Below are 16,861 nucleotides of genomic sequence, written 5' to 3'. Positions count from 1 at the left end.
AATAAACTAAGATTTAATATCAGTATCAGGAGCCTTTCCATGTCCTCCCTCAGTGAATGAACAGAGATGAAGGGCTTTGGTTGAATCAAAACTGATTAATGGGGGGTAATTAATGGGACACTCATCAGGCAGCCTGAGGGGGATACCTCAGGCCCAGACAGCTGATGGAGAAATCCAGCCAGGAGGGAGATGCCTTGAGATTCCCAATCCTTTGCCTCCTCTGTGGAGAATTTCCAAAATATAACCAGCCTGGGAAGGTTTCCTGTGTCTAAGGGGTAAGGAACGTGAACTCACAGCAGCACAGGAAACCAGAGGGAAAGGAAAATCAAGAACCTTTTAATGAACCTGCAGAATCCAAGCAGGTTTCCAGACATACAAAAAGGAACTGTTCCCTGAATGGGGGGCGAGCTGCAGCTAAAAGGACACAAATCCCAGGGCAGGGGCTCCAGGAGGGGCTTCAGTTGGAGGGAGGGGGAGGCGGGATGGTGCCCGGCCCCTCGGCGGGCAGCGGCGGCCGCATCATGGGGGGCAGAGGGGCAGGAGGGGGCACCCCGGGGGCTGGGGGCAGCTGGGGGGGCACTGGGGGGGGTGGCACCGGCCCCGAGGGGGGCATGGGGGGCAGGGCCATGCCCCCGGGGGGCGGGGGGGGCATGGAGTCGGGCAGGGGGGGCCGCGGGGGCAGCCCGTTCATCAGGGGAGGGGGCGGCGGCCGCTTGACGGTGGGGGGCCCGGGGGGGAGGTTGGGGGGCGCCGGGGGCTTCTCCATCTTGAAGTGGAACTGAAGGAAGAACTGGGAACGGGAGGAAAGCAGAGAAAAGGGAACAATTAATCAGAGAGTCATAGAATGCTGGAGTATCCTGAGCTGGAAGGGACCCTCAGGGATTATCAGTGCAGCCCCTGTCCCTGCCCAGACACCCAACAATCCCACCCTGAGCATCCCTGAGAGCCTTGTCCAAACCCTCCTGGAGCTCTGGCACCTTGGGGCTGGGACCATTCCCTGGGGAGCCTGGGCAGTGCCCCAGCACCCTGCAGACAGCTCTGCCAGCACACAGGAGCAGCTCTCTGCCCCAGAGCACAGCTCAGGCATCTCCTGTTACCCTCAGATGTCCCAGCCTTGGCAGCATCTGTGACCGGCACCAGTCTTGTCCCAGACTTTAACTCCTCTGGGCTTTGGGCATTGAGGTTCTGGGAGGGGAGGGAACCCCCCAGGCACTGTCCCCTGCTCTCACAGGATACAGGGGAGCAGCCCCAGGCTCCCTCAGCCAGCTGTGTGCAGGCACCAGGCACAGAGCCATAAAGAGGACACGGTGCTGCACATTTATAATGGATTCATTAATGTGGGAAAAGCCAAACCTAACCCTAACCCTAAGATCACCAAGTCCAGCCATCAGCTCAGCAACACCACCAGGTTCACCACTAAACCATGTCCACAAAGGCCATATCCACGTTTTTGAACACTTCCAAGAGTGATGACCTCACCACTACCCTGGCCAGTCTGTTTCAATGCCTGACAACATTTCAGTGAAGGAATTTTCCCAATATCCAACCTAAACTCCCCTGGCACAGCTCGAGGCTGTTCCCTCTGGTCTTTTCTCCTGTTCCCTGGGAGCAGAGCCTGACCTCCATCTGGCTGCACCCTCCTGACCCACTTCTAAAATCAAGGTCCCCCCTGAGCCTCCTCTTTCCTGGGTATTTATGCCCCATCCTGCTGCTGCTGCCAGAAATTTCATCCTCTCCAAGATCCCACGAGGAGGATCTCTGTCAGGGGCTCTCACTGCACAGGTGCATTGAGGGAATGGAGATGTGAACATCAGAGGCAGCAGGACAGAACTGATGTCACTGTCTGAAGTTGCTCTGCTCTCCTTAAGGACATTACAAAACCTCAGTTACCTGTTTGGTTTCTCTGTTCCAGTGAGTCCAAAACTTTCCCTCTGCCTTATCAATTTCTCGGCTTGGCACCTGCACCAAAAGAGAACACAGAGCTATTCTTAGCAGCACCAGATTAGCTCAAAGGCCCTTTTTAGCCCCAGAGCCTGTGAGATAAGCACAGTTATTCCAAGCCTTGCAGGGTTGCTATTAAGAGGTGGGGGCAGGAAAGAATTAAGTTACTTCCCTATCGGTCAAGGACGACCAGCAAAAATCCCTCCCTGAACATCTGCACAGAGGCTGAGGAGTGAAGCCCAGGAGGCTCCTGTCTGTGTCAGACACTGGGAATTCACAGCTCCCCAGAGCTCAGCACAGTCTGGTTTTCATGCCAGAGTCCTGCACCAAACCTCAGTGGGGTTTAATGACTTCCAGCCACATCTTCCTGACCCTCCTTCCCACTCCATTAACCCCTGAAGGTTAGCACAGACATCAGAGGGTTCATTAGGAATTAATCACAGAATATCCTGAGCTGGAAGGGACCCTCAGAGACCATCAGTGCAGCCCCTGTCCCTGCACAGACACCCAACAATCCCACCCTGAGCATCCCTGAGAGCCTTGTCCAAACCCTCCTGGAGCTCTGGCACCTTGGGGCTGGGACCATTCCCTGGGGAGCCTGGGCAGTGCCCCAGCACCCTCGGGGGGAAGAACCTTTCCCTGAGCTCCAGCCCAGCCCCAGCACAGCTCCAGCCCTTCCTGGGCTCCTGTCCCTGTCCCAGAGCAGAGCTCAGCCCCTGCCCCTCCGCCTCCCCTCAGGAGGAGCTGCAGCCCCCGAGGAGCCTCCCCTCAGTCTCCTCTGCTCCAGCTGGACGAGCCAAGTGCCCTCAGCCTCTCCTCAGACCCTTCCCCAGCTCCGTGTCCCTCCTTTGGACACTCTCTAATGGCTCAATATCTTCCTCACATCACAGTGACCACACACAACATTAATGATGAGGCCACTCCAGGGCAGAGCCATGTAAGACAATCCCCTCCCTTGACCTGGCTGAGGCAGGAAGGCAACTCTCCCAGGTTTCTCTGGCAGGCTTGCTGTGGCAGGTTTGCTGTGGCAGTTTCCCAGGCTCACCTTGAAGGCGATGGTCTCGTAGGGCTCAGCTGCCATCAGCAGGTACTGCCAGCGCCGGTCCGGCGGCTCGATGCGCTGCTCGTACGCAGACATGAAGCGGTGCCGGGGCATGATGCTCTCAGCTATCTCAGGGTAATCGATCTGCAGGGGCAGAGCAGCATTAACAACCCCCCCTCTGCACCCTCCCCTCTGCCCCAAACACATTCCCCGGTGTGGAGCACACCCAGAGCAATCCCCAACACAAAGGAGACAAACAGCAGAGGGAAGGGCTGAAAATCCCAGAATGGTTTGAGTTGGGACGGACCTTAAAGACCCCAAACTGAAATAGGTGAAATTCAGGAGAGATATTGGGAAGGAATTGTTCCCCATGAGGGTGGGGAGGGCCTGGCACGGGCTGTCCAGAGGAGCTGTGGCTGCTCCATCCCTGGAAGTGTCCAAGGGCAGGTTAGGGCACCCTGGTCTCATGGCAGGAGTCCCTGCCCATCACAGGGGGTTGGAAATAGATCATTTTTAAGGTCCCTCCCATCCCAAACTACCCTGTGATTCTCAGATCATCTCATTCCACCTCACACAACACATTCCTCTCCCACCACACAGCCTGACACTTGAGCTCAGGGATTTGCTCAACACAATCAGCTGCGGAAACTAGAAAGATAAGACCTCCTTATTATTATTAATTTCATGGGTCCTGCAAAGAATTGCTCATTTAGTAGTTTTACCTGGAAAACCCTGACAAGGAGAGTTTTAACTCTGCCCTTACCTGGAAGAGAAGGCTCTGCTGGCCTGTTTCTGGGTCTCTCTGCTTGGTGACTGTAAATAAAAAGAAAAAAAAAATAAGAAAGCTGAGAACATCCCCCAGCAGGGTAAGAGCAGCATTAATCTGCCATGGGAAACACACAAAGTTTCCAAGAATTTAGTATTACAAGAATCTTCTCTTGTTTTTTGAACGAAATGTCACATTATCCTTAACCAAAGGTACTTCTGTGAGGGTGGGGAGGCCCTGGCACAGGGTGCCCAGAGCAGCTGGGGCTGGATCCCTGGCAGTGCCCAAGGCCAGGCTGGACAGGGCTTGGAGCAGCCTGGGACAGTGGGAGGTGTCCCTGCCATGGCAGAGAGTGACACTGGATGGGCTTTGAGGCCCCTTCCCACTCAAACCATTCTGGGATTGTGTCACTGTCCTGGGCAGGTTTGGGCCCCTGAGGACAAGAAGGACACTGGAGTGTGTCCAGGGAAGGGAATACATCTGGGGAAGGGGCTGGAGCCCCAGGAGAGACTGAGGGAGCTGGGAAAGGGGCTCAGCCTGGAGAAGAGGAGGCTCAGGGGGGACCTGGTGGCTCTGCACAACTCCCTGACAGGAGGGGACAGCCAGAGGGGTCAGGCTCTGCTCCCAGAGAACAGGGACAGGAGGAGAGGAAACAGCCTCAAGCTGGGCCAGATTTAGGTCGGATATTGGGAAAATTCCTTCCCTGAAAGGGCTGTAAAGCACTGGAAGGGACTGTGCAGGAATCACCATCCCTGGAAGTGTTAAAACACCTGTGGATGTGGCACCTGGGGACATGGTTTAGTTGTGGCCTTGACAGTGCTAAGTTTACTGTTGGAATTGACGACCTTAAAGATATTTTCCAACCTAAATTATTCCATGATTCTCCTCTACTGAAGTTCAGCTGCTGTGGGGCAAAGCACTGGTGAGATTAAAAAGCCAAATTTTGTACTGAAGGCCAAAGTGGCTGGATTTCAGGGGAAAAAAACATGAGTTCTGCATGGAGTGAGTGATTTACAGCATTAGTGAAAGGTGCTGCAGCACAAGAGAAGCAGAGACGAAATGCCATCATCTCCCTGGCAGTCTGAGACACAGCCATCTTTTATTACAGTGGTTCCCCCTAGGCTGTCAGCAATAAAGAGATGTTCCATAAGCAATTTCAACAATAAAAGGACTCTAGGGAAAAGCCCATATCTTATTCATGGGCAGAGCTGCTAAAAAGACTAACGAATAATTCACATCCCAGCAGGGCACTGCCCATCAGGGACCTGCTGCCCACCCCTGACTCACCTTTGTAACCAGGGCGCCCAATTTTCACAAATTTCTTTACTTCCACCTTGACCTTCTCTGGGGCAGGCTGGGCAGGGGCTTCCTTGGCTTCCTTGGCAGCTCGTCGGGCCCTGGGGATTAATTCCAGAATTTAAAGGTTACCTGCCTTTGTTCCTAAAGGATACCAGGGGCAGATTGAATCCCTCAACACAGCATTTCACAGGAATCATGCCAGGAAATCTTATTTCCCTTCCCCAGCTGTATCCATCCTCCCCTCCTAGCTAAAGGCTGTCACACAATCATCTGATCCACCCTCACGACGACCTTGAGGGTAGACTCTACAGATGGATTTGAGAAGACATTAATTCTTGAAGACAAAATGAAAAAAAGAAAAAAAAAAAGTCAAAGCCACAGAGATAAACCAAAGCAAACTGGATTCCTTAAAATAAAACTTACAAACTTCTCCAAACTTGTATTGACAAATCCAGATCACAGAATCTTGGAATCTCCTGAGTTGGAAGGACCCACAGGGATCATCAAATTCAACCCCTGGCCCTGCACAGACACCCCACAATCCACTCTGTGCATCCCTGAGAGCTTTGTCAGGCAGAGGTCCTTCTAAATAGACCCAGACAATTTGCTTTTAAAACTCTTTCTCCCTCTTCCTTTAGAAATTTCATAACTGCATTTGAACTTTAGCTTAAACTGGAGATTTTCAGCACCATTTTTCAGGCCAATCCAGGCTGTGCCTCCTGCTTCATGAGGAACCACAGTAAAAGAACAACCAAGCACAATGCAATGGAGTTCAAAGATTAAAGATACCCAATATCATAATACTAATATAATGGAGAATAAAGTTACAGTAGAGGACAACTTACAAATTGGTCTGATGTTTCTTCCCCTGGGTATGTGCCAAGTAACTCCCCTGAAATAAAAACCAAGGTAGAAGTTAAATGAAGCCATGACTGAAACATTCCTGTCACAGGGAGATTGTATCACACCCTGACAAGGGAATGTTTTAATCCTTCACACAGAGAAATCTCACTCCAAAAGTGAGATTCTGCACTCAGCTGCTGAGCTGTCACACACTGCCACGTTTAACCACCCCTCATGTCTCAGCAGTCACTGCCCAGGTGCTGAAGCTGCTGTCATTCCCAAACTGCTGCTGCTGGGATCAGGACAGGCAGGTGCTCCCCTCACCTCATTGTTGTGGAGTGTCAGGCAAAGCTTGCACTCGTAGGAGCCCAGATGATTTTTCATAAAATAGGGGTCCTGGGAAAAGAATGATTGACAAGTTAGGAGCAAAATCCGTTGGCAAAACAAGAGAATAACCAAAATACTGCAGAGTTCTGCCCTGGAGGAAGTGGTTCTTCCCCCCGAGGGTGCTGGGGCACTGCCCAGGCTCCCCAGGGAATGGTCCCAGCCCCAAGGTGCCAGAGCTCCAGGAGGGTTTGGACAAGGCTCTCAGGGATGCTCAGGGTGGGATTGTTGGGTGTCTGGGCAGGGCCAGGGGCTGCACTGATGGTCCCTGTGGGTCCTTTCCAGCTCAGGATACTCCAGGATCCTGCAGCTGAGCTCACATTTTACATTAACAGCACAAGAGAGCTTTAGGAGGAGGAAGCAGAGAGAACCAACAGCAGCTGTGGGTGCACTGGTGACAGAATTCCTGACTGCAGCAGGAATCACCACAACCCAAACCAGCCCTGAGGAGAATGGAAATAGGTGGATTCACAAGAGCTGGGACCTCCTTGTCACTGTGTCCCAAATATTCCTTATTTAACCCCCACATGCCCAGAAACAGAAGTATTCAAACCCAATCCACACCTCAGCCTGGAGATGAGAATGCTCTGGGGTAACCATGAAACCGAAAGGGTCCCCCAAAAAGAGCTGCAGGGGGACTTTGGAAAAGGGCCTGGAAGGACAGAACAAAGGGCAATGGCTTCAAACAGACCAAGGATAGGTTTAGATGGGACATTGGGAAGAAATTCTTGGCTGTGAAGGTGATGAGGCCCTAGCATGGATTTTCCAGAGCAGCTGTGGCTGCCTCTGCATCCCTGGAAGTGTCCAAGGCCAGGCTGGACAGGGCTTGGAGTAACCTGGGCTATTGGCAGGTGTCCCTGGATGAGCTTTAATATTCCTTTCAACCCAAACCACTCTGGGCTGCCATGGAGATGCCTGCCCCGGGCTGTGGGAGGGCCCCACCCTGCTGTGGCTGTGTCCCCACCTTGTTGATGTCGATGGTCTCCAGCGCCAGCTGCCGCAGCCGCTCCCGCCGGTCCCGGTTGCTCTCGGAGGCCGAGGCCACGCCCCCGCTGCCCGTTTTACCGCCGGGGCGGTGCTGGAAATCCATGGTGGGGACCTCTGGGCTTCAGCTCCTCCTGGAGACAGTCTGGGAAAAGGAGGGGAAGGAGTGTGAGTGGTAACTTGTAGCGTTGTGTGTTTAGCAGTGGAGCTGGAGCCCTGATCCCAGTAAGCCCCTCTGGTGGGAAGGCTGCTTGGGGAAACTCAGAGCAGTCAGCTCACACATCCACACCTCGTGGTTAGCTCAGCCAGGAGAGGCAGAAGGCCTTAGCACTAGATCAGCCCCAGCCACGTTTATTACCAGGAGGCAAAGGGAAATCCAGGTGAAAAGGGGTGAACACATCCCGGTCTCAGGCTGAAGGGTGAGTTTCAGCAGCCAGTGACCCCAGACACGGGGCGGTGCAAAGGGCAGGGAAGGTCAGTGTCCTACAGGGGACACAGGGCCGGTCACCAGCTCCCAAAACCAATGGACACTCAGAGGAAAGAAGAAACCAAAGGGCCAGGGGCATCAGGGAGGGGGAAACCAGGGCAAACCATCGTGTACAGGGCACCACTGGGGAGTTCTCTCTGCCAGGCTGGGCAGGTGACTGTGGTCTGTCCTGCCCAGGCCAGACCCGGGGTATTGTGTCGAGGGGCTGCAGGAACCCCACAACAACTGAACCAAAGAACTGTTCAGCCCCATCAGCAAGGATGGGCATGATTCCCCAGACACATGACCACTGCCACCCTGAGCACATGCCACATGGAGCACATCTGGTACCACCAACTCAGGAAACCGGAGTGAAAGGAGCCAGGAAATCCCCCCAGAGGCTCCCTGAGACCCCCCAACAGGAGCCTTCCCTTCTCAGCTGAGGGACCAAGAGCTCTGCCCTCTCCACTCCCCCACCACCACAACACCTCTCAAAGCCCCAGGGCCACCCCCTGCCAGCCCCAGCACCGGGGCAGGGTCAGAGCCCCCCAGGCTCCCCAACAAGGTCACAGGCTCTGAGCAGGGTCCCCAAGCCCCAAGTGAGATCCTGGAGCCGCCCAGCCCTTGGCAAGGTCAGAGTTCCCCCCTAGACCTCCCCACACAGAGCCCAAACACTGGAAAGACCTTTGAGGAACCCCAAATCCTTCCTCAGAGAGGACCCAGTTCTCCCAGTGCCTCTCCCCCAGTCCCCCTCCAGACACACCCCCCAGTAACTCCAGTCCTGATTCTCAGTCAAGGCCCACTGACTCCCAATCCTCCCCATACTCCCAGTCCTCCCCTGGCCCTACCTCAGTTTCTCACTTGTGATTCTCTAGTTCCGCCAACTCCAGCACCCCAGCCTGCCTCGTTCTCCCAGTCCTGTCCTGATCCTACCCCCGGTTCCCCAGCCCCAGTACCCCCAGTTCTCCTAATGCCTCTTCCTCAGTCCCTCTCGTCTAACTCCAGTCCTGATTCTCCAGTTGAGGCTCCCCAGATACCCCCAGTCCTACCCCCATTTTCCCAGTCCTGATTCTCCAGTACCCCCAGTCCTCCCACCCAGGTCACCCAGTTCTCCCAGAAACTCCAGTCAGGGGGGGCCCCAGTCCTGCCCCCCGATGCTCTCAGTATCCCCAGTCCTGCTCTGGTCCTACCCCAGTTCCTCTCTCACGATTTTCCAGTTCTCCCAGCCTCATCACCCCAATTCTCCTCGTCCCTCCTTTTCCAGCAGCCTCAGTTTTCCAGCCCAGGTTCTCCAGTACCCCCAGTCCTCCCACCCAGGGAACCCAGTTCCCCCAGTGGCTCTCCCCCAGTACTTTTCCAGTTATTCCTCCCCAGTTCTGCCCTCGGGGCCCCCCAGCTGCCCGCACTCCTGCCCCACTGATCCTCCCAGCAGCCCCAATCCTGTCATGGTCCTAGCTCCAGTTGTCCCAGACCCAACATCCGGATCACCCAGCTCCCCCAGTCCCCCTTACCCAGCACACCCAGTATATCCTTACCCAGCTCCCCCAGTCCCCCTTACCTAGCACACCCAGTCCCCCTCACCCAGTCCCCCCTTACCCAGCTCCCCCAGTCCCCCTTACCCAGCACACCCAGTATATCCTTACCTAGCACACCCAGTCCCCCCTTACCCAGCTCCCCCAGTCCCCCTTACCCAGCACACCCAGTATATCCTTACCCAGCTCCCCCAGTCCCCCTCACCCAGCACACCCAGTCCCCCCTCACCCAGTCCCCCCTTACCCAGCTCTCCCCGTTTTCCAGTTCCGATTCTCCCTCCCCTCAGTTCTCCCACTCCCGCCCTGTGTCCCCTGTCCCCTCAGGGCCCCCAGTCCGTACCTGCGCGCGGCCCCGCTCCCCGCCCGGCGCATGCGCGTTCCCGGCCCGGCGCATGCGCGTTCCCGGCCCGGCGCATGCGCGCTCCCGCCGGCGGCGAGCGGTTCCGGGGCGGCGCTGGGCGCTTCCGGCGGCCCGGGCGGGGCCGGGGCCGGGGCGGGCCCGCCATGCGCTACAACGAGCGGGAGCTGCTGTCCCTGGCCCGCCAGCCCGCCGAGAAAGCGGCCGAGATCCGCATGAGCGTCCCCAAGAAGGGCAGCGGTGAGGGGCCAGCCCGCGCAGGGGCGGGAGCGGCGGGGCCTGAGGGGAGAACCAGGGCGGGGAATGTTGGGGTGGGACCGGGGCTACCTGAGGGGACCCGAGTGGGGAGTCACGGCTGGGGTACTGGAGAGCGACTGGGAGAACTGGGGTGGTGGGACTGAGGATACTGGAGGATCACGAGGGAGAATCTGGGGGTAGGACCAAGTCGGGAGTGAGCGAACTGGGAGTGCTGGGGCAGGCTGGGGAGGGTGGGTCGGGGGTGGGGGCGACTGCAGGAGCAGGACTGGGGATACTGGGGAGGGACTGGGAGAGAGAGGCCGGGTGCCCTGGGTGATGGGACTGGGGGAACTGGAGAATCGCAAGTGGGAAACTGGGAGCAGGACTAGGCAAGGACTGGGGGCGCTTGAGGGGCCTCGACTGCAGACTCAGAACTGGAGTTACTGCGGGCCAAGGCTGGAGAGGGGCTGGAGAGGGGCGTGGGAGCACTGAGGGTACTGGAAAACCAGGGCAGGACTGGGAGCACTGGGCAGAGGGGATGGGCAGGACTGGGAGAACAGGGAGGCAGGGCTGGGGACAGGCAGACTGGGAGGGCTGGAGTGTAGGAATGGGGAGCACGATGGTGGGATCCGGTCTGGGCGTGGAGGGAGGTTCTGGGGCCAGGGAGATCTGCCTTTTTCAGGGGATCTAGGGAAGAGCTCTTGCTTGAAATCACCCAGCAAATTCCCTTGCAAACCAGCACTGGGGTGTTGTACTCGCTCCCTTGTCCTGGGCCTTTCCTTCTCTGAGCACCTGGTGGACTTTGTCCCTTGGAGGTGACGCCTGTGCTGACAGCTCCAGGCAGGGCTCCCGGGATCTGGAGCTTTTCCTGGAGTACCTGAGGCCGTGCTGTCAGCTCTGACTGCCCTGGAGAAAGTGCTCAGGGGCTTTGTCACCCCGAGGCCACTCAGAGCCTTTGTTTGGGGGAGCAGCCTCGGGGTGGGGGCAGGGGGTGCTTTGGTGGGCTCAGTGCCCTGGCAGGGGTTCCCCTGTCCCCATCCCTCAGCCCTGCCCTGCTCCCTGCTGTCCCTGCAGTGCTGAAGAAGCGCCTGGTGAAGCTCGTGGTGAACTTTCTCTTCTACTTTCGCACTGATGAGGCCGAGGTAGGGGTTGGGACTCGTGGGTGGGGTTTGTTCCCCTCCTTCTTTCTTCATTTTCTGTGTGTGGATTGTGTGGGATGGGAAAACAGAGCTGGAACAGCATCCACCTTTCCTCCTCCATCAGCTCAGCTCCAGGAGAACTGGAGAGGGTTTGGGGACAAGGGATGGAGGGACAGGACACAGGGAATGGCTTCCACTGCCAGAGGGCAGGGCTGGATGGGATATTGGGAAGAAACTCCTCCCTGTGAGGGTGGGGAGGCCCTGGAATGGATTTCCCAGAGCAGCTGTGGCTGCCCCTGGATCCCTGGCAGTGCCCAAGGCCAGGCTGGACGGGGCTTGGAGCAGCCTGGGACAGTGGGAGGTGTCCCTGCCATGGCAGGGGTGGCACTGGATGGGCTTTGAGGTCCCTCCAACCCAAAGAGTTCTATGGAATACAAGAAAAATCAAGTTTTTAGTCACTTCCGTGCTTCCTGATTTGTTTCTGGCACGTTGTGTCACTTGGACAAGGATTTCTTGTGTCACCCACTGTCCCCACGTCCCTGAGAAGTACCAGATGGTTTTTGTTCATCCTGAGCTGCTCCAGCTCCCCTCACACTGTTTAACCTCTTGCAAGGCTCCAGGACAGCCCTTACACAGCTCAGGGTTGGTTATTCTGGGTGTCACGGTAAATGTTCCATCTTTGATTTAAAAAGCAAAAGCTCTTCTCTGCTATCACAGAGTGATAAAGGCCAGGCTGAATCTAAGCCAGCAGAGGTGATTAACAACTAATTAACAATTGCAGAGTCCTACAGGTGAGACAGGCATGAAAAGGTCAATTAAAGAAACACAAAATACAGTGCAATCAATCAGACTGAATTATTTAAAAATGGCACCAGCTTGTGAAATTTGTTTAAAAGGCTCCAGGGGAAGCACTGTGGGCTCAGCCCTCGTGGTGTTGGGGGCTCTGTGGGTTAAACTCTCTCTCTCCTTGTGTTTTCCAGCCCATTGGAGCTCTGCTGCTGGAGCACTGCAAGATCACCAAAGAGGAGGAGAATGTCTTCTCCATCAGTGAGTGCTGCCTGTGCACCCCTTTGCCTTCCCCTTGTGCCACGTGGGAAAGGAAATGTTTTACTGCTCAGTTCTTGCTTCTCCCTGTTTCTCTGGTGACAGTGGGGTCACTCAGCCCTTCGCCTCAGTGGGGTCAGAGCCCTTCAGGCTCTGCTCCAGGACAACAAGAAATGACCTCAGGTTGTGCCCAGGACAGGTTTAGGTGGGATATTGGGGAAAATTTAGCCACCAAAAGGGTTTGGAAGTGCTGGCACAGGGCAGTGGGGGGGTCACCATCCCTGGGAGTGTTCAGAAAACATGTGGGTGTGGCACTTGGGGACAGGGGTGAGAGGTGAACGAGGTGGGGCTGGGCTGATGGTTGGCCTTGATGATCTTAAAGGCCTTTTCCAACTTGAACAATTCCTCAGCCTTTCCCCTCCTCAGCTGCCTGTTCCTCAGTGTGCCTGTGGCCCACCCCAGGGGGATCTCAGGGATATTCCATGGCACAGCTGCACGTGCAGAGCAGCACCAACAGCAGCCAGACCCCACTGGGTGCCTGTGGAATCCCTGGCAGGGGGAGCTTGGTTATTGACAGATCTGCTCTGTGCTGCTGCATTTCATCCAGAAAAAAAACCCTGGAGAGGCTCAGATAAAGCTGCTCCAGCCCCGTCCTCCCCTCTGTTTGTCCTTGTGGCGGCTCCAGCTGGGCTGGCTCCCCTGGGAGCAGCCTTTCATCCTCCCCTGTGCCAGAGGTATGTGGCCACAATAACAGGATGTTTCTCCAAGGCCATCCCCGTATCTTTTGGCCTGGCTGCCAGGCACAGCTGTGGCTCTGCTCTGTGCTGCCAAAGGACCCTCAAACAGCCTGAGCACACTGAGCCCGGAGCACCCTGTGCTGGATTTTGGGGCTTTAGGGATGCTGGGAGCTCTGGTGGGTGAGGATTCCTGAGCAGGGTTAAACCCAGCAGTAGCTGGTGTTGGGATGTGTCCACAGCACACCCTGAGGTGCTGCTGCAGCCTGACCCAGCAGCCCTGAGGGTCTGCTCAGCAGAGCTCTGGGGACAGGAACTGGTGGCATGTCCTGGCTCTGTGCTGCTCTGGAACTGGAGTGGCACCAGGACCTGCTCTCCATGATGGGAATACCCTGTGAGTACCACATTGCCAAAAGCCTCCAGCAAAGGCAGCTCAGGGCCTTCTCCCAGTGCAGTTTAACTCCTCAGCTGGCTGCTCCCTGCAGGTGTCCCTGTTCCTCTCTCAGGGCTGGTTCCCACCTGGATTTAAATCCCTGGAGTCTTTGCAAGGGGCCTCATGGAGTCAGTCCTGGATCTGGCCATGCTGAGCCAGTTCAGATCACCCTCAGTTTGGGAAGCTGCTCTTCCAGAGGCCTCTGGCTGCTGTAACCTGGGAAATACTGTGAGCAGCTGCCCCAGGGAATGGGAGAGGGGCTGGAGATGGGGGTTCCAGACTCATTCCCAGGTCTTAGTTAACAGAGCTGCTAATTGTGGCCTGGCAGAGGCTGGGGAGCACCAGCAGCTCTGCCAGGACCTGCCTGGAGCATTTTCCTTGTCCCTGGCAGGTTTCATCGAGGAGCCAGAGAGGAAATACTGCTTTGAGTGTGCCACGGAGGAGCAGTGCCAGGAGTGGGTGGAGGCACTCAGGAGAGCCAGGTGGGCTGAGCCCTCGGGGCCAGGGCAGTGTTCTGGGATCAGGGACAGAAGGGCAATGCTTGTCTCCTCCCAGACAAGCTTCCCTCCAGCTCTAAATAGCATCTGAGACTTCCCCACATCCTTCTCTGCTCAGCCCTGCTCTGTTCCTGCCTTGCAGCTACGAGTTCCTGAGGAGGAGCCTGATTTTCTACCGGAACGAGATCCAGAAGATGACAGGGAAGGTGAGTCCCTGCAGGGCACTTCTCAGGTGCTGACTGATGGCTTTGGGTGGCAGCAGGAGCTGCCAGTCCTGCCCAGGCTGTGTGTGGGAAGGAGATCCCAGATCCCATTGGGAGTCGTAGTCTCCACAGCCAGGCCTGAGCACCTTCCCCTGGGTGCTCACTCCCACCCTGGTGCACACATTCCAGTGCTGGAGTGGCCCCAGGTTTGGAGCTGGACAGGTCCAGAGCTGGCCTGGCCTTCCAGGGGCTCTCTGGAACAGTTCACACCAGCCCTGGGCAGATCCATGGCTGTTCATCCCCTGCCAGGTGCTGGGAACATCCCCTGAGGCTCCCCTGGGTCACTGCTGTGTGTCCCAGGGGCTCTGGACTTTATCTGCATCTCACTGGTGCCTCCCTGTGCCCCCACAGGACCCCCTGGAGCAGTATGGAATCTCTGAGGAAGCTCGTTTCCAGCTGGGAGCACAGAGGCAGTAACCCCCTCACCTGGCTGGAAGTGGCTCCTGGCTCCACAGCAGCTCCCCACAGCGACCACGTGACTTTTTTATTTATTGCCCAAATCGTTTTGTATGTTTTTTAAGGGAATTCATTGCACATTCCCAGTCCCCCAGCTGGGGAGGCTGAGCTGCTCCATGGATGCTGCAGTGGGAGCAGAGCCCCCCGGCCCTGGGATGAGCAGAGGCAGGGACTGACAGAGCTCCCAGCCCCTGCTGCCCCCTGTCCTGGGGGGCTGCTGGGTTCCCTGCCTCAGGATCCTCCTGCAGGAGCCAGGGGCTCATCCCTGCCTGTAAGAGGATGTTGTGACTGATGATTTCTGGGCTCCAGGGCTTAACCCCCTCCAGGGAGGAGTGGGAATCCTTCCAGCTCAGCCACAGCTCCAGCTGATGGGAAGAGGCATCTGCTGGTCTGTGCCAAGGCTGCAGCCCTGTGCACCCACAGCCTTTTGGGGTCTGCTTTTCCCTCCCCTGGGCAGGTGCTGTAATTCCTGGGGGCTGGATAAACCCATCCAGAAGAGCAAAGCTGCAGAGCATGAGGGAACAAAGACAGGGAGAGATCCCTGTGAGATCCTGCCTGTCTGCAGAGCTCTGCAGTGATCCAGCTTCCCAGGGAGGAGAGGCAGATGGAGAAGCTGGCAGAGGCAGGAGCTGCTCCCTTTGGCTGGAGGATGGAGCTGCAGGACATGCACCAGCTCAGCCAGGCATTAACCCTTCATTCCCTGAGCCACTGCTGCAGCTTTTCTCCCTTCTGTGTGTCCCCTTTGTCCAAAGGGACAGACCCAAAGCTGCCAAGGTCACAGTGAGCTGCCAGGGAGCCAGGGCTGCCTGTCCTGGAGCTCCTGCAGGGAAGGGATAAGGATTAGGAACAACATCCCCATAGGACCAGCCCTGGCTCTGGCTGCACCAAGGAAAACTGCCCAGAAATTCGGGATAGAGGACACTCCCCACACCCAGGGCTGCAGCAGACCCAGATTCTTGACTGCCAGAGCAGCTTTCCTGGAACCAGCCTGGGAAAGCCCCCAGGAAAGGCCTCTGGGAGGGTCCCAGGTGTCTGTCAGAGGTTGCTGGCAGCAGGAATGGGGCTGGGGCTTGGCCTGGGCTTTGGGAGCTGCAGCTCTGGGCGTTGTTCCCCTCCAGCTGCCCAGCCCAGGGCGGGAGTGGAGCAGCCTCTGAGCTGGGCTTGAAAGGAAATTTGGGATCTTTTCCTCCTTGCCTGGGAATTAATGCCCCAACCAGAGGCCACACTGCAGCCTTTGGTATCCTGGTGTTCCCTCTTTACCTCATGCAGCTGAGTCCCAGGAGTGACTCCTGTCCTCGATGCTTTAATCTCAACGCTGAGATTCTCCCCTTTTCCCTCCTCAGATACTCCTCCTCCCTTGAATCATTCCAGGTGCATGCTCCAGAAATTACCAAAATCAGCCGAGGGGCAGCTGCCCTGGGGGATCAGCTGAGGGCAGCGGGAGGGAGCAGAGCCGAGGGGGGGCTGCAGACAGATGGCAGCTCCAGGGGAAGCAGCAGCCAGGGATTAAGAGCAGGAACATACAAAAGCTGTGCTTTAGGGAATCAGTATCCTTGGATGACTCCAAAGTGCATTTTAATCCTGCCCAGCCTGCATTTTTACAAAGCAGGGCTGAGTTCTCAGCTGGGCCTGCCACCACTGTAGCAAATGTGTCACCTGTGCCTTGCAGGGCTCGGTGGCCTCTTCACTGGACACCTTCCCCCAGGTGGAGCTGCCACCCTCCAGTGTCACTGTGCAGAAAATGGGAGTTTTATTTGTTCTTCCAGGGAACAGTTGGGTGAGCAAAAGCAAAGCCCAACACTGATTTAAATGTTCATCACCAATGACATTTCTTAACTGAATGTACAACAAAAGCTGTGAAGAGTCGCCGGGGCCAGGCCAGGCCCAGGGACTCAGATCCATTGTAGGGCAGGGTTGGGACACGGGTGGGATTTAGGGAGGGAGGGAGAATGGTACTTGGTAGACTTTGAAATCTTCATCTTTGCTGGTGATTTACAGACAATTGCTTGTTTTTCACACTTTGATGACTTTGCTTGTTGTGTTTCAGCTAGAGCTGGGTCCAGGCTCCCTGAGAGCCAGCTGAAGCCATTTCTCTGTTGTACAGTGAACATTCCCAATAAATCCTGTTTTAATCTTTGTGGTGGTCAGAACTGTTGTACAACACCCGAACCTCCCTGGGAGGGGTGGCTGGAGCCAGCTCAGGGGCACCGGGGGTGGTTCCTGCTCAGGAGCCAGCTGGGGATGGCCCCACAAGGGCCTTTGGAGAGGCTTTTTCATACAATCAGAGAATATCCTGGGTTGGGAGGAACCTTTAAAAGTAGTCTACTCCAACTGGTTTGGGTACTGGAGGCAGGACAGTGGCAGGTGACAAACCGGTGTAGAAGGAGCTGGGTTATGCTGTGGCTGTGGCCCAGCAGTGCTGGGGGCTCTGGCTGAAGCTGGG

At 56.4% G+C, this 16,861-nt stretch overlaps 2 protein-coding genes across 3 annotated transcripts; one reads left to right on the top strand and one right to left on the bottom strand.

Moving 5' to 3' along the window:
- Positions 1-315: 315 nt before the first annotated feature.
- Positions 316-9,670, bottom strand: SF3A2 (splicing factor 3a subunit 2). 2 transcript variants are annotated; one of them, XM_066336329.1, is made up of 9 exons: positions 9,598-9,670; positions 7,240-7,404; positions 6,216-6,287; positions 5,894-5,940; positions 5,037-5,146; positions 3,747-3,796; positions 2,987-3,127; positions 1,891-1,959; positions 316-790 (listed from the first exon to the last, which is right to left on the bottom strand). In XM_066336329.1, the coding sequence occupies exons 2-9, from the start codon at positions 7,363-7,365 to the stop codon at positions 458-460; spliced, it is 948 nt and encodes a 315-aa protein (XP_066192426.1). In that variant the 5' UTR covers positions 7,366-7,404; positions 9,598-9,670; the 3' UTR covers positions 316-457. The 2 variants fall into 2 exon arrangements, with proteins under 2 accessions (XP_066192426.1, XP_066192427.1); XM_066336330.1 differs by lacking the exon at positions 9,598-9,670 and adding an exon at positions 7,618-7,683.
- Positions 9,671-9,696: 26 nt separating this feature from the next.
- On the top strand, positions 9,697-16,554 carry PLEKHJ1 (pleckstrin homology domain containing J1). Its single transcript, XM_066336339.1, has 6 exons — positions 9,697-9,855; positions 10,927-10,994; positions 11,972-12,038; positions 13,594-13,684; positions 13,842-13,905; positions 14,314-16,554. The coding sequence occupies exons 1-6, from the start codon at positions 9,762-9,764 to the stop codon at positions 14,377-14,379; spliced, it is 450 nt and encodes a 149-aa protein (XP_066192436.1). The 5' UTR covers positions 9,697-9,761; the 3' UTR covers positions 14,380-16,554.
- Positions 16,555-16,861: the final 307 nt, after the last annotated feature.

Source organism: Sylvia atricapilla, chromosome 26, assembly GCF_009819655.1.
Source record: "Sylvia atricapilla isolate bSylAtr1 chromosome 26, bSylAtr1.pri, whole genome shotgun sequence".
In the NCBI taxonomy this organism is placed as follows: Eukaryota; Metazoa; Chordata; class Aves; order Passeriformes; family Sylviidae; genus Sylvia; species Sylvia atricapilla.
The sequence above is the reverse complement of the archived record's forward strand: the minus strand, read 5'-3'. Positions and strand labels throughout refer to the sequence as shown.

Bases quoted from the DNA above. Each gene is read 5' to 3' on its own strand.
- PLEKHJ1 (XM_066336339.1), top strand. From the start codon at position 9,762: ATGCGCTACAACGAGCGGGAGCTGCTGTCCCTGGCCCGCCAGCCCGCC. The intron at 10,995-11,971 runs GTAGGGGTTGGG...TGTGTTTTCCAG, and splicing joins TTCGCACTGATGAGGCCGAG to CCCATTGGAGCTCTGCTGCT. The intron at 13,685-13,841 runs GTGGGCTGAGCC...CCTGCCTTGCAG, and splicing joins GAGGCACTCAGGAGAGCCAG to CTACGAGTTCCTGAGGAGGA.
- SF3A2 (XM_066336329.1), bottom strand. From the start codon at position 7,365: ATGGATTTCCAGCACCGCCCCGGCGGTAAAACGGGCAGCGGGGGCGTG. The intron at 6,288-7,239 runs GTGGGGACACAG...TTCTTTTCCCAG, and splicing joins AGACCATCGACATCAACAAG to GACCCCTATTTTATGAAAAA. The intron at 1,960-2,986 runs GTGAGCCTGGGA...CTTTTGGTGCAG, and splicing joins ACGAGACCATCGCCTTCAAG to GTGCCAAGCCGAGAAATTGA.